Source organism: Molothrus aeneus, chromosome 9, assembly GCF_037042795.1.
Source record: "Molothrus aeneus isolate 106 chromosome 9, BPBGC_Maene_1.0, whole genome shotgun sequence".
In the NCBI taxonomy this organism is placed as follows: Eukaryota; Metazoa; Chordata; class Aves; order Passeriformes; family Icteridae; genus Molothrus; species Molothrus aeneus.
Window position 1 is genome coordinate 12,480,114 of NC_089654.1, and position 23,378 is coordinate 12,503,491.

A 23,378-nucleotide genomic window follows, 5' to 3' on the forward strand; every position below is an offset into this window, starting at 1 on the left:
AAAGATCAAATAACTCAATGGAGAAAGCAAACTGGGAACTTTACCAAATAATTCTGGAGAATGAAGTAATGGACCGTGAAGTGCTGTGCTGGAAAGGAGAAAAACATGAAGAGCTTTGGGACAGGTATATCTGAAAGATGAAGTGGTACATGAGTGGGTTTAAAGTAACAGCCTGAGAACTGAACTGAAGGAAAGGGAGGGCAGTGCAGGGAATGGAGGAGAGAGGATGGGAGCTCCAGTCAAGAACTGGTATGATGCTTAGTTTTGGGAAGAAATTGCTGAAAAAGGAGAAGTGGTTAATTGATTAGTGGAGGAGAAGAGCTGTCTGAATTGATAGGCAGCCTCTGCTGAGCCAGAGGGTGTGTTAAAAACAGACAAGCAGAAAGCAGATTATGAGGTGGCTGGACATACACTATCAGCATATAGAAACTAGTTTCACACTCTGCTTTTGATACAAGAATCTTGGTGGTTGTCAAAAAGGAGCACAAAATAGAGCAACAATGCATGTAAAATAAGGTTATTATTGAAAAATGGAAAGATATACTGCATGCATATGGATATATAGAGGGAATGCAAAAAAATACATGAAGAATACTTGAGGGCCATCTGTCTATTTGGACAGAGGTCTCCCTGTGATTTAAGGTTGAAGTCCCACTTCACTTTCATATATCTCTTTTTCTCAATGAGCCAATGCTCTGTTTTGAACCTGAAATGCTGTGTTTTAAGCCTGAAGCTCAGAAGGTGCCATGGAAAAGCCATTCAGACTCCTGCACAGACAGGAAGGAGATGTGGGACTGGAGGTGCATTTGCCCTCCCCAGCACAGCCACCACTGCTCTGCAGGGAGAGCCACCAGAAAACTATGTGCTTAAATGGCTTGGTGCCAGCATGGAAGTTTAAAGCAGGAAGTTAAATTATGATTTTCTGCATTAGGGCAATAGTTTATTTCCATATTTAATGTCCCAAACTGCTAATGTTTCTCTTTAAGGAGTTGAGGTTTGCATTATTCGTATGTGTATGGTTTCTGTGACCTCAGTATTCATAGTTATGGAGCTAACCACATTATACATGAACCAATCTGGCAAAAGGGAAGGAAAATAACATGATGTAGTGCTACACACAGGATACCTCATAATTAAATGCTGTCATTTAAAGACACAAGGCTAAAGTTCTTACTCTTGGCATTTAAATAACCTCTCACATCAGTAAATTATAAAGCTCTGCTTGAAACAAGTGAGTGTCTGTCAGTGCCTTGTTGTGTGACTCTGTAAGACAGAGAGACTTTGAATGAAGTGGCGGGGTGAAAATCATGACAAAGCCAGTTAGTCTAACTAGAAAACACCATCACCCTCACACCAAAGATTTCGTTGGCCTTGTCAGCTACATGGAGGGCATGTACATCTGAACAAGCCATTCATCATGTAATGCAGTGCTAAAACACCAGCAATTGACAACAATCTTTGCCAAAAGTTACAATAAAAAAGTAATATTTTAATGCTTTTGAGAATACTAAGGATCAGGTTGCCATATGATTTACTGATACAAATGTTTTAAAATTGTCATGACACTTCTTTTTATAAACTTTTAGATCAGTAAATGATTGATTTCTTATTATTGGGCAGTCATGCAAATTCTTTTTGTAATTATATAGGATATAAAGTGTAATGGAGATTTTAATGAGAAGAGAGGATTATCAAAAAAAAGCAGAAATTCAAGTATTTTGGCACATCTCTGGCAACAGGGCTGCTATTTAAAATCTGATAGAGACACCCTGTTGAGTATATGCAAATAGACTTTCTGCAGTTGAGTTGTCCATATGGAATGGGTCCATATCATGCCTATTTAATTTACTGTTTTCAGAAGAAAAAACAACTCCTGGATGACAAAATTAAAAGGCAATATGTCTGAACTTGCAAGGTACTAATCAGCTTCGTATCCCTTTTAAATCAATGAGATTGTCAGGAGCAGCCAACAGTTTGTGGCAGTTGCAAGAATGCAGCTTTTAAGTTACTGCTTTGAAATGCTGTGTGCAGTAGCTGTAGGCTTTTGTTTCTTTATAGTTTGTAGTTATGCCTTTTTAACCAAATATGCAATGGTTGGACCACACATGGACAACAGCTTGTCAGTGCTTTCAGCAATCCAGTTTTAGTGGGGCTTTGGGGTGAGGATCCCAAACTCTCCTCCTGATGTGCTGTGGGAGCAGTAGTGGGCTGCCAAGGCTGCATGAGCATTCCTCACAGACAGCATTCCTGAGCAAAGGTTGAAGAACAACAGCTTTTTAAACAGAAGAGCATTTGCCATAGATCTGTAAAAAGCCCTGGCCTTTCAGTAAATATTCAAAACAAATCCTGCAGCTGAACTTTGAAGCTTTTATAGCTGCGATCAGAAAAATAATATCACCCACACCACTTAGGCTAGTGTGAAAATAGATTTATAACCTTTTATTTTATTTCTTTGCTTTGTCACTCCTCATCTATTGCAGCAGGCAAGGAAATTCCAATTAAATTAAAAGTACGGAGAACAGTTATTATGTTCAGTCTTGCCAATTACAGGATTGTACCTACAACGCTTTGATTCCTCACCAGCCAGTCAAGACAGCTTGATGTCTACATTATACCTTCTGCTTATTAGTAGCTTGCAAGTGATTGAAAACTCCAATTGCAAAGGACTAGATGTTCCCTCCCCGTGTCTCCACACTGTGGAAGGCAGCAGCACACACAAAGTAGAAATGTAAAAGGCTATGAATGGCAAAGCTAAAAGAAAAGTTAGCAACGCGGCCCAACGCCAGACTCCATCCACTGTACAGCTCCCTTGTCACAGCAAAGGATGGGATGGAGAATGGGTGCCTTCCCAGTGCTCTCAGAAATACCTGAAGGGAGCTAATAGCATGTTCCCAGAAAAAGCAGAGTGGCGTGGATGTCACTTTCATCTCACAGATGGCCATTTTCATGTTTTTACTCTGTTGACTGGGGTGAAAAAAGTAGGTTTCTATTTCACTTTTTTATCTGCACCTGAACATTCAATAAATTGTGAAGTCTAAGAAAAGTATGGCTTTTGCACAAATCAAAAAATAGATTTTAATAGCTCACTTTCAGGACAGCAGAAAAATGTCTTCAGAAATGTCACATCCCTGCATTCTTATTTTTTTTCTTCTCCATTTCCTTTATCCTTTTCTTCTTCTCTCTTTCCCTTCCTACTGTCCAGTTTTTCCTCTATCTGTATCTTTCTTTGTCATCTCTTCAGCAATTCTACCTGATAAAATGGGTGAAATACTTTTGACCCTCAACTCAAAACCCAGCATTCTGACTGGATTAAGGGTGAACCAACATTTCTCAAAGCCATTTTCCCAAGATTTCTTTTGATCTACTACCCTGGGAAACATTAGCACGTTTTACTAGGAAGCTTACTGTGGTTTCCAAAGAGGGAACACACAGGTATGTGCATGGACTTTGAAAGAGACTTGCACACACAAGGTTATGTGCCACACTTGCACTACTGGAAACTCAGGTAGGTTTGAGGGCATAAACAAATAGGGTTCATAATGGCATACTCTCCAAAATTCAAACACAGTTTTAAAGTTACTGCCATGTACATATATACATATATTAAAAAGAAGATTTAAGACTTTGTAGAATCTAAAAATATATTGTGGGGCCCCATAAACTTGTGTAGGATGGATACCTGGTAGTTCTGTTCTATGATTTGTACTAAATAACTTGCACTCTATTTAGAATGAAATGTTGATATTTGCTTCAGCTGTCACCCTGAATACACAAATGTCAGCTGCCTGTGTGCAAATCATATCTGCTACCTGTAGCAGCAGAACCATTGGGTACAAAGTATCCTATTATGGTTTTCTTGATGGATAAGGAAAAAAATTAATTGTGGATCAAAAGGTTGTGTTTAGGACTCACATCTTGGTAAAGTAATTGGTACACTTGTTTAATGAAAAAAGGTGCCCACAGGTAATTCTTTTCATTTCAGTGAGCATTTTAAAAGCTCTTGGCTCCTCCATGTGGATATTTAAAAAGAAGAAGTACTCTAGTAGAGGATAAAAAAACCATCAATCTGCCCAGTAAAGAGGGAAAAAAAGGAAGAAATTATCAAGCTAAGGGTAAGAAGTTAAAGTGACACAAAGTCAGAGAAATAAGTTTGAAGACAAACTCCCGAAGCTGAGGAAATATCATAATGTAAAAATCAAAACCTGGAGCAGAAATGGTGAGAATATTTACAGCTCAATGTGCTAACTGTCTCCATTCCAGCTAATTTAAGAATGATTCATAGCAGCTGGATAAAGCAGAGCACTTTTAGATGGATGTGAGCAATGGGCAAGAAATGTCGATTAGATCACTTTCTGGCTTAATATGCAACCACTCTGCTGATATTAAGAGCAGTGAGAAGAGAGGTTGTCAGCACTCACAAGCTCACAGGAGACATACCTAGAATGAGACACAGTCAGCATAAAGGTGTAAAGGGCAATAGATTTATTTCTCATTTTCCCATTCCCTGAGGACTTTTGCAACATACAGAGAAAATTACCAGGAGTTTGAAAAAGAGAAATAGTTGCAGTTCTTTCATTCAGAGGAAATCCTAAAGGATTGCATGGTTGTTCAGAAATAACATTTTTCCAGAGAACTTTTCCTCCCCTGTAATCTTGAACATGTTCCATTCAACTGCTACAGAACCAGAGGCTAATGAATGGCACAGGAGGTAGGATAACCACTGATCTTGCTTGTTGCTTTTGATTAGACTTGAAAAATAACAAAAGTATCGTAACCAAGTTTCCAAATAAAAGATATTTGAAGTATACTAGTTCAAACTTATAGAGAATTTTGTTGATCCAGATCTGAATGCAGAATATTTTGTCACTTTTTCTCCTGAGAATGTGACCACCCTGCTCAGAGATCAGTGAAACAGTGGCATAAATGGGTGAATTAGTGATTTCTGGGTAGCCTTAACTATATATTTATTGTATAAATCTGTGACATGTGGATTTAAATATATTGCAAGCAGAGTCAAGGTGCAAGTGTCACTGAAAGCAATGGCAGATGCTCTGCTGTCAGGGAGAAGTGTGGGCCTGAGCTGGAATATTAAGCAAACCTGTTCCAGTCCAAAATATAGGAATTTTATATGCAAACTCCAAGCTTCACAAACATGAGAGCATTTTGCTAGATTTCTATAATTAAGAGAAGCAATAAGAGAAGAGTGACAGTGTGAAGCTCTCTGGTAGACAGTAATAACTTACCCACACAGGAGGTTCCATCATTAGGAACAAAAATTTGTTGACCATTGCTGGGTTTGAAACCAGACATACATGTGCAGTAATAACTTCCCTCTGTGTTTGTGCAATTGGCATGCTCTCCACACGGCTGAGTAGCATTTTCACACTCATTATCATCTGCAAGACAAATGATGGAAAAATATATTTACATTTGATGATTGAAGAAAGCAGTATTCTATAAGCTTAATTTGGCTCTGGTAATTCACTTGCATAAGCCTTGAATGCTGAGCTGGCAATCTTGGTATCTGTCTATAGAGTTTTCCCATTGCCAAGGAAGCAATCAGGTGTTCAGCAGCACTCATCTGCCCTCATCATGTGTGAATCAACAAGTGAGAGATCAGTGAGATGCTGAAATGAATGGTTTAATTGGATATACACTTGGAATAAAGGATTGAGACAAGTGCGCGTTCTGCCATGGTTGTAATTGATAACATTTTTTTTCTATCCAAAACTCTACAGGTAGAAGCTCACTCTGAGGATGTGTCTGGGAATTCTGAATCATAAAAAAACAGAGGTCAAAAGGCTATAAAGAAATCACCCCCTTGATTCTCTGACATCAAAGCAAAACCACTATAGTTAAATGCACATTTTTTATGGCCTGTTTTAAAAGACTTTCTACAGTATTTCTCAGCATTACTGTAAAAACAGACTTACAAATTCATCCTGCTGACTGGCCTGAGTATTCAAGTATATTGTTTTTTCTTAGCTCTCCCAAATGTCTCAACAAAGGGATCAGCAAGATTCATGTCTTGAGCCTTACCTCTTAGCAATTGCTCTGCAAGTCATAATTTTTGTACCTGAAAATTCACATGAACAATTTTACAGGACTAACCCCAGGCCTCCAATGACACAGTGAAAAGGAATGATATACACAAGTTTGAGACTGTCATTATGAGCATGGGGATGATGCTCACAATGATAAGCAATCTTAATCAAAGGTCAAACAAAATCATAAACTCGTGCTTTGAACTGCATAGTTGATCTCCTGCAATGACTCAATAAAACCATTTCCTATCCAAAATCTTCAAAGTTTTCTGTTGTCTATTGAATAATTTTCAGACCAAACTTGAAAAAAATTTCAAAAGCTTTCTTATTCAGGCCCACTATTTATCAAACTGAGAAAAACACTCTCAATACTGATAAATCCATCTTTCCAACAACCCAATTTTTTTAAGTACCCCAAAGCTTTGAAACAAAAAATCAATTAAAGTCTCCCAAAGAAGGTGGCACTCTTGAGTGGAATTCTCTATTTTCTACACCATGAGAAAGGAAAAGAGTTAAAGACTTCCTGAAATGTACTGGGATTTTGTTCCTGTTCTCAAGCAAAAGGTACTCATAACATGATGAATGACAGGAAAGAATTCTAACAGGGAGAGAAATAACAATTTATTGCAGAAGAGAAATGATTTAGGAGCATGACAGGGAGAAGAAATATGATTTCAGAAAAGACACCCAAGGATGAGCTTTAGAAAGGTGCTCCTGCTTCCTGATGGTCAGTGTTCTCATAAGCTGTTTACAGAGATAGGATGCAGATAAGGAAAGTGGCATGCAAGCTGGGGCAGTGACAATATTAAAGTACAGCAAGAGCCACAAAGCCTTGCAGGAATATATTTCTGGAATAAAACTTCGTCACGACCCCCAGCATAACTCAAAGAGGACACATTTCGATATTTCAAGTCTGACATGATTTTCAGTGTGACTCAGTTGACTCAGACATGCAAATATCAATTCAGAGCTGCAGTTTTCCTCAGGGGAATTTGGGTCAACAGTATCAAATGGATTATGCTCATTAAAACCAAAATGTAATGTAATTTAATGAGGAATCCAAGTATAAAAGCACTGTGCCAACACACGTCAACAATATTTATTCCACAGCCTTGGTATTCATGAGAATACAGCAGAGGATGTGTATCATTTGGATCTTAAAGAATGCCAAAATAAAACCTAATTAGTATAAGTGGAATTATGATAGGGAGGAAAAAGTGTGATGTTGATCCCAGTTAAAAAAAAAAAAAGCATGAGAATATGAAAAAATCTGGTTTGTCATGTAGCATTGCAGAGACTAGGTCCCAGAAAACTTTGCAAACCTTAATTACAGGGTCCAATTCTAATGTATTTTGTGTGTGTCTGACTCCTTTGCAACTCAAATTTGCCTAGCATTTAGTGACAACAAAACAAGAGTGGACTACCCTATTCCAGTTAGTTGTAAAATTAATTTGGTCTTGGGAAAATATTACAGATTCTAGAAAAGAGTATGTGTTGACTTAGCAAAGCTCATGGGATTGTAGTCTTGGAAAATGAGAAGTAGAAGGTCACTGATAGTGGCAGGACTAGATTTAAAGTAGAGAAACAACAGAGCTAAGGAGTCTAAAGGCTACATGCAAGAACATTTATTTTTGATTTTTTTACTAGGAGTTCAACTGCAGTCCTTGATATCCAGCAATATTGCCTTTTTTCGGTGGTCCAAAGGATTTATAAGCAATATTAAAATGACTCATACAGTGGTTATCAACAAATTCTCTAGAATTATACCTAAATAACTTCACTGGATTATTGGTGTTTTTCCTCAATATTTATGATGTCTGCAAGGGATTTAATGGTGACTATATGGCCTTGGTAAGCTTTCTTATTGAGAGATCTTTCAGATCATTACAGGAACATTTTGAACATTGAAGAACAGCAGTAACTTACATTGCAAACAGAAGAATGAATATTTTAAAGAGTTAAATTCACATGGAGCTTTCATTTCACTGTTCCCATGATCTAAAGTAATACTGAGCAGACTGTGCAGGGGGATAATTTACTGGACCACATCCTGCTTGCATTGAAATTAATGACATAAAAGTTACTGATGGAAGTAGGCTATGGAAAACTACTAGGTTAATGAGGAAGGCAAGAGAAGAAGTTTGAAAAAAAAAGAAAGGATTTTCATATACAGTCTATCTAAGCATTTCTTTTTACACAAAATATTCTACAAGATAAAAAATGATGGCAAAAATAATATCGAGTTCTCTGTGTAAACAACCTGAATTTTTTATTCAGACAGCACTCCAATGAGGAGCCCAGGGGCTTAAAGTAATATTGCAAATTTTACATGATTTATAATGTCATTGGATTTGTGATTTAAAGGATGTCAGGAAAAAACAATGGGATTTATAGATGAAAAAAATGTTTTCCTAACAAAATTTCCTGCCTACGCAGAAAGGATACTATAAGTGACAGCACTCATAGAGTCCACCTGCTTTGTTGTTACCTAATTTAATTACAGCACATGCATTTAATGCTGCACAGCTACTCACTGAACACTGCAAGCAGTATTTCGGGAAATATACATTACTTTAAAGATTTTTTGTCTCCAGTAAATTATGAAAAATTTGGAGACTTTAGAGGCACGACCAGCCAAATGACAAGGTTAATTATCATGGCTAAATGGTAATGCTACATTCAAGTCTGTTAGATACAGAAGGCATTTCCTGAATAGCTGCACTTGAGAAATGACAGTGGGGGCATGGACCTGGTTGTTGGGATTGGTTGGTTTTTTTAGGTTGCTTTCCATTTTTGGCTAGTTATTTTTTTACATGGCAGTTCTATGATTTGGATTGCTCTAAAATCTCATCATTACCAATGAAAATGTAAGGAAGATTATCAATAACTTCCAAGGGAATTTGTGTTGAGTAACTCAAAGATATGTGGGAGATATAGCAATGTGTACCTGAATACTGGTAGGATGTTTACATGGTAGAGTTGTATAATAAAATCCATTTTCCATTTTTACCTTAAAATTACAGCGAGCATGTATTTTATTGTACATAAATGTCATAGTTAGATAGAATCAACTACTGTTATAGTAATCAATGTAATGTAATCATACCTCTGCTAGTCTCTTGAGAAAGTATTATAGATTTTTAACAGCAAAAAACAAAGCAAAAAAAAAAAAGAAAAACTGATACACCCCTCTAGAGCTCCATTTTGATTTGAGCTAGTAATTCTGTTGTCAAACACTTGTGCTCATTAATATGAGTACATTTTTGCATAGAGAGAGCATTAAATTATTTTAGAAACTTTAAAGCATACCAATACAAAAAAGAAGAATGATTGTGGATTTTAGGGGCATGATGCACTTGGAAACTAGAGGAATCTGCTAAGATTTTAGGAGGAGAAAAACGAACCTGGAACATTTCCTTTGTTGTATTCCATGTCCCTTTTAAAGTGCAAGATTTACCATGTCATATATGATAAATATATGGTATTTTAATAATGCGTGGTTATGAAATTATAACCTACAATTGGAAAGCAGCGACAAAAGTATATAATCTGCTTTTTTTTTGTGACAAGCATTGGAAAATTCTTTGAGTTATCAATTTTGGATAGACGATTTTTGTAATACTGCTTGTGTATTTACATGAAAAATGTCATGAGGAAAAATCTTTTAGTAATGGATTTATCAAACAGCTATGAAGGATTTTCATTGCACTGGGCACATCTCTGTGATAGACTTTTTGATGATATGATGTCATATAATATGAAGAGTTAGTTGTGGGGTGAAACTTGTCATATTGATTCACAATCACACAGTTTTTCTTGTTTTACTTTTATAGATTTCTAAATAAATTGTTCCTCCCTTCAAGTAACAAAAAAGGTGGAAATCCAAAGTTATACAGAACGATTTGTGCATTTTCAGTCCTCCCCAATCCATGCAAAATGAGATTTTTGTAGAAATTAAGAGAATATTAAAGACACCTGACCAGAGCTTGAGTTTGTTAACCTGAGCCTCACTGGAACGAGCATAGGCCCAGTGCTGTGATTTTCAGGAGTTTAGCCTGATGTTACTGTGGACTACAAGCAGCTCTTACACCACAATATGTGCACCTTCTATTTAGTGCGTTCCCCACGTGACAAAGTTAATGCAATTAAAACATCAACAATTAATTTTCCCCTCATCCACGCAAACCTATCTGTGGAAAGCAGGGCTGTAGGCCTCTGGGGCACACCCATCTATCAAGATGGACCCAGTATCTCTGGGACACAGCAGTCTGAGCGCTGGGCAGCAGTGGGAAGGAAGGAAATGCAGCCAGGCTGGCTGGGGAATACATTGATTCATTGCATCCGCTGCTTTCTGACAGTAGCCTCTGCTGCCAGAGCTGCTATGGAGCCCCTGGGGGAAACGAAAACTACCCTTCCCTAGTGTAACCCTCATGGGAGAACAGGGCTTGAAGTGCCTCACTTAACCCCTCAAAAGCAAGGAAATGAAAGCTTCCTGTAAAACAAATTCCAGTGCTACTCCCCCCGCTGTGCTCAGCCTGTCTGGAGGTCTCAGAACAGTGGGTGATTTTACATACATTACTTCTGTGCTGCAGGACTGCATCTACTGCCATCAAAGCCCGAGTTAAGAACAGCAATACCATTAACAACCTTGCCTTTCCTTTTTGTGATTTGTTTCCATTAATGGCAATTTAACACAATTTGTTTATGATTCTCCAAAGATTCAGCATTCGAGCTTGGTCTAAATCAGCATGAAAGAGCAGATGCTTAGAATAACCACTAGAGACTGTAGAAACTGGGTTGGAAATCTCATTTAAATATGAATTGCTTTCATAATGGGCCTGATTCATCTTTGTCCTACACCTGGGCAGGGAAGCATGCAGTTGCTGCATAGGAAATCTTACTGCTGCAAGCTCTGCCTTGTTCAGATTTCACATTTCTCTGCCACCTTCAAGAGCTTTTCACAATGCCTTCTTGGGATGTTTTTGTAGCTTGTTGGGAGTTTTTCACCAGTTTTGACTTGGTGGCTCTAAAACTAGCTCCTATAAGGTCTTAGTGCAGCAAACAAATATTTTCTCTCACACAGGCTACGTGTGTATGAAGGGATGATTTCAGATCAGCAGTTCTTTCATGTCTGGATGAACTAAAGGCCCTCACAACAGAAAATTTGCTTAGTCCTAGTTTAAGGAACAGAACAGAACAGTCTAAAAGAAGGAGGAAAGGAAAGTTTCCTACATATTAAAGTCACACTCAGGTTGAGTTTCAGAGAATGGACAAGGTTTGGAGGGGTTAATATATTATCCAAACTGTTTCTCTCATCTCTTGCTGATATTTCCAGACATTATAAATTAAACATGAACAGCATTTATTATCAGGTAAATGCCAGAGATGAAATTGTCATTTTGTTTAGCCACACAGAACATCCTGCCTTTTCAACACTTGTGAAATACCAGAAAAAGGCAATGTATAATTTGTGATCACTCCTATGTGAAGCATGGGGTTGTGCTGGGGTATATATCATTAAAGGTACTAGTCCTTGACTGGAAACAAACCATTTGCTCAGAGAGGCATCTGCAAGAATTTGAGAAGGAACAACGTGCTTAAATTAGTGAAACTGAAGTAAAAAATTAAATAATTGGAGGAGGGAATAAATATTGCATGGTCCTGTCACAGTTTTTCCCCAACACTTCCTCCCCTGCACCTCTGGAGAGCAGAGGCCCACATGGAGTGTATCAACACCCTCTCATCACTCTCCCAGGAGAGACCTCATTGCTGTACTGACCAACAGAGATTCAGCAAGAAAATTCAGAGCTGCAACTGCAGAGCATCAGTTTGGGTGTCCAAACCGCAAATTAGTTATTTATTGTCTGACTGACCCCTTCCTGACTGGGTCGTGAGGGTAAGACTCGCAGTGCTATGAAGATTTTCTCCTGCAGGCAAAACTTGGAGCTGGTCAAGCATCCCCTGCTTGTGGAGAACAGGGTCTCAGGAGCCTGTCAGGGGTGTGGGTGTTGAGCACAGCCCAAGAGGCAGCTCAGGCACAAGGGACAAGGAGCTGCCACTCACTCTTCAGGGTAGCAGAGCACAACCTCCTTGTATCTGGAGTACTCCAGGATCCCCTTCTGTCTTTCTCCCAAGACAAGAGCACAGCATTAATTTACCAGCTAAGAAGCTGGTCTGATGGTTAAAATGCAACGCTAAAGAAGGAGAGAGATTTTAGCAGAGTAATGTCAGAGGCAGTACAGTGGGAAAAAGGCCCTGAACAGGCTGAAGATGGTCTGCTGGGGTTCCAAGGCTGGTTTTTGAGGTGAGAAGTTGTGACTAGGTGAATTATTTGGAAAACTGGTTAATAGATACTGAATAGGAGTGGATAAAAAATTATCCCAATTCCAGTTCCAGTCACATGCTGCTCCTGGTTGGTTATATTGTGAACTCAGACAACACAATGCTCCCATCTGACAGGATGTGAATAAGTGAGATGTCACTCAAATCCAAACATTTTGGTCCCACGCAAGAGATTAGACAGAAGGAAAACAGCTTAGGAAACAGTCTGATTAAGGGGGAATAAAAACATCCAGGCAACACTGTCCTAAATTTCAAAACAAAAAAGTATATTTAGTCAGAAAACACAGCCAGGAAATGCATCAGCACTTTAGGCTTGTAGATGAAATTCAGAGTGGGGCCGTCATGGTGTGGGTGAGCAAGATGTGAAGAAGGTGTAACTGAGAGAAAACACAGCTTGACTGAGGCAGTGGAACATTGAGCATTATCTGATGAGCTTTATCAGACTTGTTACAAACATGCAGCAAAGGCTATGAGAAGAAATGGTGCTGTTCTATGTCAGGATATGGGCTTATCCTTCAGTCACTCAGGACTGCATCCTGGGGTCTGGAATGTCACATGGCAACAGCAGCACTGTGTTCCCACTGTGCCAGGCATCTGGGGCTGGAAGCACACAAAAGCACCTGTGCTGTTCCGGGAGCCTCTGCAAAGCACAAAGGGCAGTATCAAATATTTAACATCAGTGACACTGTGAGGTGTGTGAGCTCGTGGCACAGGTGGCACACAGTGATGGGCACAAATGAGCAAATACATGGGGCTCTGCAATGATTCATAAAATAACTGCTCAGGCACAGAGCTAGCTGGTAAGGGCAGTTTTAATTGGAGTTGATGGGATCCATTTGTTTGGGGTGGTTCATATTACACATTTGGGAGCCAGAAATTACTACCAGGCTGCTGAGTTCCTCCCTGGAGTGGGCAGACAGGTGTGTTTGAGCTAAAGGACGAGCTCAGGTTGATATCTAATTCTGAAGCATGCTTTCCCCTAGCTGACTTGCTCCATTGCTCCTTGTGGCAGGCTCAGAAATACCAGGACTGTTTTTGCATTTCTTTCCAAGTGAATATGCTCGTTTGGTTTAAGTGTGTGAAAAGTCTGTTTCCACAAAAGAGCCTGACCTCAAAGTCACAAATGCCCAAGGAGTGGCTCCCATTAACCTACACCATTGCTACTACAGGAGCAAAGGGGCAAAACCTGCCAAGAGCAGAAGTCAAGAATCAAGATCACGTTGCTCTTCATCACCCACACTGATTTAATTACAAAACCCAACCTCAATATCCTGGCAGACACCCACAAATGTCAAGCTTGCTACTCCAGGATTAGACAGAATGCAATTGAGACATATCATTAGTTTCTTGGTTCACCTCCTACAAAAACAAGGAATTAACACAAAGTGGAGTGCAGCTGAATGGGGATATGCTGGATTTGAACTGCTGGCAGTGTTCAGGTATCAGGGTTTTTCTGAATGCTACCAGCAGAAATGTTTTAGAAACTTTGCTTATTAAATTACCAAATTTCCCATTTAGCTTTCATTTTTGTTGCTAACTTGCTTGTTTTCACTGAAAAACATCCTTTAACTGAAAAGTAAAACAGGACATGCACAATCAGAATATTTTTGTTTAAAGGAAAGTAAGCAGCACAGCAGTCCCCTACTGAAAGGGATTGCCAGTAGATAACCATGCCCCCTCCTGCAGAACTGAATGGGAACCCAAGTAGAAGTTCTGTTTCAGCACTGCAAATACAACTGCATTAAAAAAAAAAAAAAAAAAACAACAAAGAAAACCAGAAATACAACCAAACCCAAACCAAACTACAGAAATACAATATTGGCATTCTAATTTCTTGCAGATTTCCCAATGCATTTTCCATCATTCTGGTATAGAATCAGCACCATCCATGAAAGTAGATTTATCACAATGTGAGAGTGAAGTCTTGATTACATTAACTCTTTTTTCAGAGTATTTACTTATTCTGTGTACACATATCTGTCCAATACTCCAATAGCCACTGTATAATAATATTAAGGAAAATAAGACTCAAAGTATTTCAATTATCAATGCACCTGGTTCTTGTTATTTCCAGCACTAATTTCTCAAAACTCTGCTTGCAGAACACATAAACTCAGTATGACAGAATTTTTTGCATGTTACATCAGAACCAGAAACACTCTTGTCGAGGACAAATTCTTCAGTAGCTGCAAAGAGGTTGTACATTACCATGCACCAAATCTTGTGATCTATCTGATCTGCATGCAACAGATGCTAAATGCATCTAAAGAAAGACAGTAGAACCACAAGAGGATTACTCTGTTAACAACTAAATCCCAGAAGCTACCAGGTGGATGTCTCCTACAGGCAGTTCCAGAGGGTATCACTCAGAGGCAGTGATCTCTCTGGCTCCCCCAACAATGACCCATCAAACAGCAAGTTTGAAACACTAAGCTAGAGGTAATGGTGAACATGAATTCCTACATCTCACATTTCCAGACTACCTTCCTGGTCCATGAGAGGTAAACTCTGTCTGTTTACATTTCCCATTTTACCAGCATTTTTGCAAGAGAAAAGGGAAACTGAATTTTACTTAGAAAGTTTTTGCTAAATCCTAAATTTAGAATCATAGCATTAAGACTTTCTTTGGGCAGCAAGGACAGTTAGACATGTAGAAATGACAACTGTGCTTCTCAGTCTTCAGCATTTGAATCTGCTGCTTAATAACAGGTTGCACCTTATGAAGCCCAGGTATCACTGTGTTACATTTTTTTTCCAAAGGACAAATTTATTGCAAATAATTTCTTGTAACATATCTGAAACAGTATTAAGAACATTTCCTTGCTTTTGAGATGTGTATTATGTTCTATTTTGGATTTAAAAAGCAGAATACAATAAAACGTGGTAAAATTTCATTGAGAGAAGTAGTAACTCAAATAACATGGAAGTCACATATAAAACAGTGACTACAAAAGCTATTTTTTTCCCATTGTGGAAGAGTGCTCATTGATTTCTGAAAGCACAGGCTAATTATGCTCTGAGTGTATGGAGTACCTTAAGCAGTCTGGTCTGGCCATCACTAGAGATCACTATTTGCTTTTGTCAAACCCAACTTGCAGTACTAAAGGCAGGAGTATCTTGACAAAATTTGATTGCCATCTAACATTTGGGAGGTTAGATGAGGTGACCTAATCCTGCTCTATGAAACACTTGGACCTATATTGCTCTAAGCTAATATTAGGGTTCGGCCATTATAAGACGATTTTAAAATAGTGAATAATGGTTTTATTTATTTTATTTTTAAAGTAAAAAATTACATGTGAAATAGTCATTTCTACAGTGGCCCACAAAGCTTTCATGTGGCTTGATGACTGTCCTTTTTATATTAGTCCTATTTGTGAGTTATCCCATTTAAATGTTCTGGAATTCAATAGCTTCACTTCTGGATAATAGACTAAATCACAAAAGGAAATAATTTCAATCTATAACTGAGAAAGGCCATTAATTGCTGGAATCCATCCAGTCTCCAAACCTGAAGATATCAAATATGGTCTGGCAAGGAGGAGACAATTAGGCTGAGGAATTCTACCCAGAGGGAAAACATGCCAGCATTATTTCAGCTGGACTAATGACTACAACAATAACCACTGAAGTATTTCCAGCTACTGTCAATGCTGCAAGTATTTAACTCCATGGTCAAAACATCTTAACTACTGACAGTGATATTCTCAGAGACTGACCCTAGTGGATGATTTTGGGAAAAAAAATCACTATAAAATCATGCAGGTTTTGGTGATGTGTACTCCCCACAGCCTCCTCCCTTTTTTTTTCTTGTGATGTGAATTAAAGCTAAATGTAATGATAGAAGTGGAACAGGAGATTATAAAACTTAGGAGGAGTTAGGTCTGTGGTACTGCTTGGCTCAGTTGAAAGGTTGCAGGTATTTGGATGATTATAATCGTTTTCCCATATAACAGCCAAATATCATCTTAGTGGAATTTGCTCCTTTGAAAAGCATCTAGCTCTCCTCCTTTCTGTAGCAACCTCTTCCAAAAACCAGACTTGGTCTTAAGGCCAAATTTCCTCTTTCATCTCTCCCTCCTGAAACATACAGCTTTGAAGTGATGGAACTCATGGTCTCCTCATGCTAAATGGTCTGGGTAGCACTTTCTGGACCTTTTTTCTAAGGCATAAAATCTGGAAAATTTTAGCTTCATGTCAAACAGCAGAATGAGTTAACCTACTCAGATCTCTTAATGAATTTTGAGTGTGAGGGGAGTACATGGCATCCTAAATCAATCTAGAGAGACTTTTCCCTTGCTGACTATACTAACAACTTTACTCTTCATCAGTTAATACATCCTATGTTGAAATAGTCTGTTTATTCATAATCACTGTTGTCTACATGAATTTGTAATTTTCTCGTGAAGGTTTTTATTCTTAGAAACAGGGGCTAAGGACTCTATTATCCCAATGATACAAAACAGTAGGCAAAAAACAAAAGTCCATTAAAAGCATATCTCAGTTTGGACAGAAGTAATACTTATACCATCGGTATTAAAGTTGAAATGCCATAAGGAATAAAGTTGAAATGTGGCACAAGTCAGAGATAAAAACACTTTTAAGTTTGTTCACCATAATACAACCTTCCACACAAAGTGTTATTATGGCCATTTTATCCTGGGAGTACTGACAGGCAGGAGGGTGTGGATGTGTTGTAAAAATGCTGTGTATCTTTTGGCAGTGGGAGACAGGCTGTGTGCCACCCTGTGGGGCTGCATGAGCTCAGAGGTGTGTCCCATCGCAGGCAGTGGTGCTGCAGCAGTGCAGCTCTCAGGCCAGGTTAATTTGCCCTTTAAATCCAGTCTCTATTAGCCTGGCCCTGGCAGCACAGCACAGCTCTGCTCGCTGTGCCTGCCCTGGCTCATCCAGCACTGCCCTCCCTCAGCTCAGCAGACACCTGGAGGAAAAGTCCCAGTTACACAGCACAGAGAAAACACTGCTGCCACTGGTTAAAGTGAGGGGTATAATTTACATACTGAGATGAGAGAAAAGGAGGATTATCATAAGGTACCGAATAAATGCACATAAAACACAACAGATTTCCACAGACTGCCATGCTGAGGTTCCATCTCTGAGGGGGAGGCACTGCAGAAACTTTCACCAGTATTGTTCCCTGAGTATTACTCAGCTTCAAAGTTCTCAGTTGGAAAGGCTGAAAACTTGCTTCCCAAGAAAATCACTCAAAAATATAAAAAGAACCTTCCCTACATATATTGAAATAAACCCCTCAAAGTAAGTGCCTAGACCTAAGTTCAAGCAAAAATAATCAAGATAAATATTACGATTACTGAATCAACTGAACACGTAGAAGAATTGGGTAGATTTCTGCAGCATGTTAAGTATCCCTGAAAATTGAGCTGTTTAATTGGAAATGTGGTGAAGTGCTGCAAGTTGCAGTAGAGATGGTTACTTTGTTTTCAATCTAGGAAAACCATTATATCATGTATCAAATGTTTTATTCATCAAAAGAAGTCATTGCCTTTTGTCCTCTGCACCTGCCTGTGAATGCATCACTACAGGCAGTTCTATAGAAGAGTCTCAATTTTGCTCCAAAAGTCCTAACACAATCAACATACTGAAAATCCCAGTTTCAGTTTGTTGGGAAATGTTCTCTGTGCTTGAAATTGTTGCAAATTTTACATTATTCTAAGCATAAAACATTTCACTTAGAGTAGGTTTACACCTCAAATCTAAATTCCCACTATGGACACAAAAATAGTGTTTAAAAAGACATTTATTTTCAAATGTTCAAGCTGTTATATACGAAAATAATATATAAGAGCTCAAATTCTTACACCAGCTGCCTTGGCTCCAGATCAGGCACTGTAAAGTTAACCTCCAGGACCTCCTCCAGAGACTCACTGAAAGATCTGGGATGCAGCACAGCTGGAGCCAGGGAAAAGGGCATGCTGGGGATGGGACAGCATGCCATGCTTTGGGAAGGCTGATATTTCACAGAGGGCTGACTGTGGTTCAGAGGAGTGTTTTACCAGTCCTAAAATCTACACAGGGATTTGAGTAAAGAAAGGGCATGCCTTTCCTCTTAGCTGGTGACATCCATGTTACAGCTGCTAGAGACAACTGGCAGAGTCACCCTGTGACTTAAGGCTCAGGCAAGAAGGAAAAATTGTTTTCTAAGCAGGCTTCACTTTTAGGCCATTAAACTGCAAGATAATGATCGGTTTTTTGAGGAGCAAGAAATTCTTTAGAACTTCATTTGGTGCCTGTTCTAGCCAAAGGCTGCTGTGTTGTGATATTTTATGTTTAAACGTACCCTACTCTGACAAGCCACCAAAGTCTTTAAAGTCTTCTCATCTTTATTGCAGACAGTGCTTTGATCTCAATGCCAGAAAAGGTCAACACAAGAACTTCAGAATTAGACTTGTTTACATCCAACGTAAAACACAAATAAATGAATGTGGCAAGGACATCTCAGGCAGATTAAATAAGGCCACATTTTCCTAGTTCCACTCAAAATGTTTTTGTTTTTGCCAACCATTGTGCAAGCAATATCTTCATCAAATCCAATGAAATTCACTTATTGAGGCACTTTCCCCCTCAAAATGTTTCATCAATCATAGCCCAGAAGGGCTCTGTCATAGGATAATTGCAACTTGGCATACCAACAAAGAGCATCCCAACATCCTCAGCTTCCTTATCTATACAATAGGCAGGGATGACAGCCATTTTATTAGCTGAGATATTGTTACCCCCATCAGATAAAATAGCATGTTTGTTGCTTTGATGTTTTCTGTCAGCAGAGCAGAGCTGTTGTTTCCAACTGCATGTTTAGAGAACGGCTGTGGTAGCAGCTTATGTTCCCCCACAACACCCCTGCCCAAAACACCTCACAGAGTGAGTCAAGGGATGTACTAATTGCACTTTATCAGAAAGGAATGGGAAGACCAAACAGAGCTTCTGCCACAGTAATTTCTAGCCAAGACATAATTGTGGAGTCATTTCTTGTCTGAATACTTTTCTTTGAGGGAGAAAAAAATCACCAGAGAGTGAATTCCCTCTGAAAGCAGCCAGCTGAGAAGCCACACAGAAATGATGTCAGCCATTCCTATTCCACTGTCTCCATATACAGTATTATTAATCCACAGAATATTTAGTGAATTAAAATAACATTTGGGGTAACTACTTACCTTTAACAATTTTCCACAATAACAAAAATTATAGCATTTGAAATTATAGCACTAAAAATTTGTATCTTGCTTCCACATGCTTGGTTAGATCATGCAGACTTTGAAGGCTAACAAAAAATCTGTCATGCAGAGCAATATGCAAACCCATTTAATTTTCTATTTAAATTCTTCCTGAGAGAGTGGACTTTTCTTGAATTTCAAAATAGCAAGCCTGTTAACCAAACTCCAAAGGTGGAAAATTCTGCTTGTCGACACCAGGCTTATCTCGCTGCACCATCACTTGGGCAATAATTATATGAAGTGCTGTAGACATAATTTAATAATTCAACATTTGCCTACTGCTACTGAAGACTTCCCATCTATACTAAGCACAGGGAAGTGCTCTGGACTGTCCAGTGGACTGCATGACAAATACTGTCCACATCTTTTATGACAGCAGGGCTATAGCACACCACTTTGTGATGAGGGTGTTTTTGGAATGATTACAGGAACAGCACAATTAAAAGTCATTAACCCAGCAGGAAATTTCATCTTTGGTGGATTCTCAGCAAGGGGTTGCCCCTGATAACAAAGAGCAAAGTAAGCAAGTGTAAACTGTTCTGACAAATACCAGCATCTCTGTTGACCTTCACAGTTGCACACATGCCATGTGCCTCTAGAGAGTCAGGCATTTCCATTGATGCTCTACCCAACAGCCCTGACATAATGACACCTCTCTCTGCCACATCTCCACCCACCCAGCCCCCAGCTCCTAAGTAATTCCCAAATGCAAAAGGTGTGTTGCTTCCTTTACACAGCAGTCTCCTTTCCCAATTTTCCATCTCCACACATGCTCCTGAAGCCACCTCCACAACCAAAGGTTGTGAGCTGGATGCACCCTCGATTATATGACCTTGAGAGACTCACAGATTTCATTTTCTTTTATTGACTGTCCTATAGACTCTGGGTGGAAGCCTGTGGAATCACTTAGCCTGCCTTTGTCTCAGTTCCCCATCTACCAAATCCTTTCATTTACCTTGTCTGTTTTGATTTAAACAAAATGAGCTCAAACCCTTAAAGGTCACATTTGCTTTGATAGCAATATGAACTCATTTGGTACCTTGATCTTGTTTGGGTAAGCTTAAACCACATAATGAATCTTAAGAAATGAAACAAACTGAAACTTCCTTTCAAACACTGCTCTCCAGAATGTTTTTACTTCGAGCGAAGGACGGTGCAAGATTAAGTTGCACAGTTAGAAAGGTACCTTATTACCCCATTAAAAAGCAGAGCTAAAAAGGAAATTCTGCCATGGATTTGAGTGGTTGGGAGGTTTAACCCTGAATACCCTTTTGGTATTACAGAGAAGTTACAAGTTCCTCATGCTTGTCTTTAAGCCCTGTGAGCCCATTCCACAGATGCCCTCCTTGCAGCAACCTTCTCAAGCAGACTAAACCATGCTCTAAAGAAAAGTTCCTTCTATTGGAAAAAAGTGTTCTAATGTAGAATCTAAGGTCAAAATTGCAGACAAAAAGAGGGTTGTGATAGTCTATTTTGAGCAGAATTACTTGTTATTACTTGTTATTTTTATGCATCAATGGGCACCTAAATGTTCAAGTGCTCAGTCTTTAGAAATGCCCCCAGTATATGAAATGAATACTTCTACAACATTCAGTATTTTTTCTGCTTAAAGCTTTAGCTCCTCAAATCACATTAACAACTCCAAAACTGAAAACTTAAACAAAAACCCCCAAAACCCAAGTACCAGCAGCTCCTAGCAACAGAAATTTTAATCTATTTTAAATGAAAGAAAGTCAAATATTTTCACGGTTCCACTTTCCTGGTTTGTAGGACAATGCATACATGAGGTCTGATCCACAGACACATAACTTGGCAAAAAGGTTCTACAAATCCAGTGATCCTACTATTCATTATATGAAATTCTTTGTTTTTTCAACTTTTCAGACACACCCTGGGCACAATGCCTATTAAATCTCTTGAAAATTTATAAAATATCGAGTTACATAATTGTGCCTCCTTGTTTTGTTGATGCATTTCTGAAAACCTCTTCACAAGAATGTGACAGATGATAAACTAACAATAAAGAAGAAAGAGACCAGCAAATAATCAAGGCAAAGTCAACGACAGGGAATCACTCATTTCATTACCAGTACATATTTCTTCAAACAGAAGCTTCTGACACACTTCAGTCTTGCAGCTCTGACTAACACCTGCTGACAGACTTAGCTCATATCTGTCTACCTGCTTCACAGAGAAAATAACTGTATAAGGATCCCACTTTGCTTTCAATATGTTTCATTTGTTCTCCTGCCAATTGCTGATCTCTTGTCAATTTACTTTCAGACTTGGAAGAAAATTAAATGGTTTGATGACATATTGGTATTTTATCTTTGAAATGCAAAATATGTATTTCAATGATCTTAGAAATGTTTCACTTCTTTGAAATGTTTGCAATTGTATGATGTTGGACTTGATCTCCATCTGGAACAAAAGAGTATAACTCCATCTAATTAATTGAATCTAGGCAGTTTATCACAGCTGGTGATCTTGTCTGTGGTTTTTTCATTGATTAACAAAGAATATATCATATACTTATTTAGAAATACGCAGTGTGAAAGGTGATGACACCCTATATGCTTTAGGCATGCTTGAAAATACCTGTTCTAGGTGATTATCCAAAAATGCTTCCTAATAGCCTTAAATAGTCAAAATGAAATGACAGAACTGTCATCACAGCAAATCACATAGGGAAAGAAAAATGATGCCAGCATTAACTGCATCAGCCACCTGCTCTATATAGGTTATTAAAATGATGGAAACAGTATGTTGGCTGTTCCATATATGCAGGCTAAAACCCCCCGTAGGTCCAATGTTTCATAATACTAGCTGTAATTTACATGCCTGTAATTTATACAGCATTTCTCAAAATGCTGGCTGGAAAAGACTGGCTACTGACTGGGGTACTCTATTTCCTTTCTCTGTGATTACTTCCTTCTTTAATCACAACTCAAAAAAAGAATTTTGGCACCAAAAGCACTTTGACAAATGCCGCGTTGTGATTCCTGATATCAGGACTGTCTTGACCCTGTCAACAATAAGTGGGGCAGTCTTTATTTTGTAATGATGCCTCAATTCCACTGAAAACTCATTTCCAAAGGGTTGGGGTCCTATAAACACCTATGGGAGCTTGTGCTATGATCAGCACAGTAGGAGTCACTTTTATTCAAACACAGGAAGAAGAAAAGGAGAAAGACATGAAGGTAATGGCAATGTCCTCTTCATTAGCAGTGTTTTAGCAGGAAGGAGTTTGGAGGCAGTCTTAAACAAACCTGCCCTCCCCTCGTCCTGAAAAACACACCAATCACCCAGCTGGAGGCAGTGCCTGAGCAGAGCTTCACCCCGCCCCTCCTACCGAGGCTGCTTCAGGTGGCGAGAGCAGCTCAATCTCCCCGAGCCCAGGAGTGCATCTCTGCAGCTGGGCAGGTAATGCCTCATGTGCCAGTCTTGATTTCAGGTTCCTGCCCTAGGGACACCTAATATATTTTATCCAAGAATTGTTTAAAGTAAAATAATCTGTCATATAAATGAGTGGAAAGAAGCTCATTTTAGGAGCCACTGCCACTGTGACTGACCAATATAGATGAAAGTGCTCACATTTAGGCTTTCTTAACACAAAGCAGTGGCTTTCCTCTCTTTATGCTAAGTTTACCCATCTGTAAAGCAGACACATTACAGTTTACCTAACTCAGAGAAATGAGATAATACAACTTTGGCAAAAGAAAGGCTCCATCACATTGCTTTA

At 38.9% G+C, this 23,378-nt stretch overlaps 1 protein-coding gene across 1 annotated transcript in view; it reads right to left on the minus strand.

Moving 5' to 3' along the window:
• ADGRL4 (adhesion G protein-coupled receptor L4) overlaps positions 1 to 23,378 on the minus strand; it is a 72,663-nt gene that overhangs the window by 30,353 nt on the left and 18,932 nt on the right. The window contains exon 3 of the mRNA XM_066555570.1: positions 5,244 to 5,396. Within this exon, the coding sequence (XP_066411667.1) occupies positions 5,244 to 5,396 (153 nt within the window). The remainder of the gene's footprint in view (positions 1 to 5,243; positions 5,397 to 23,378) is intronic.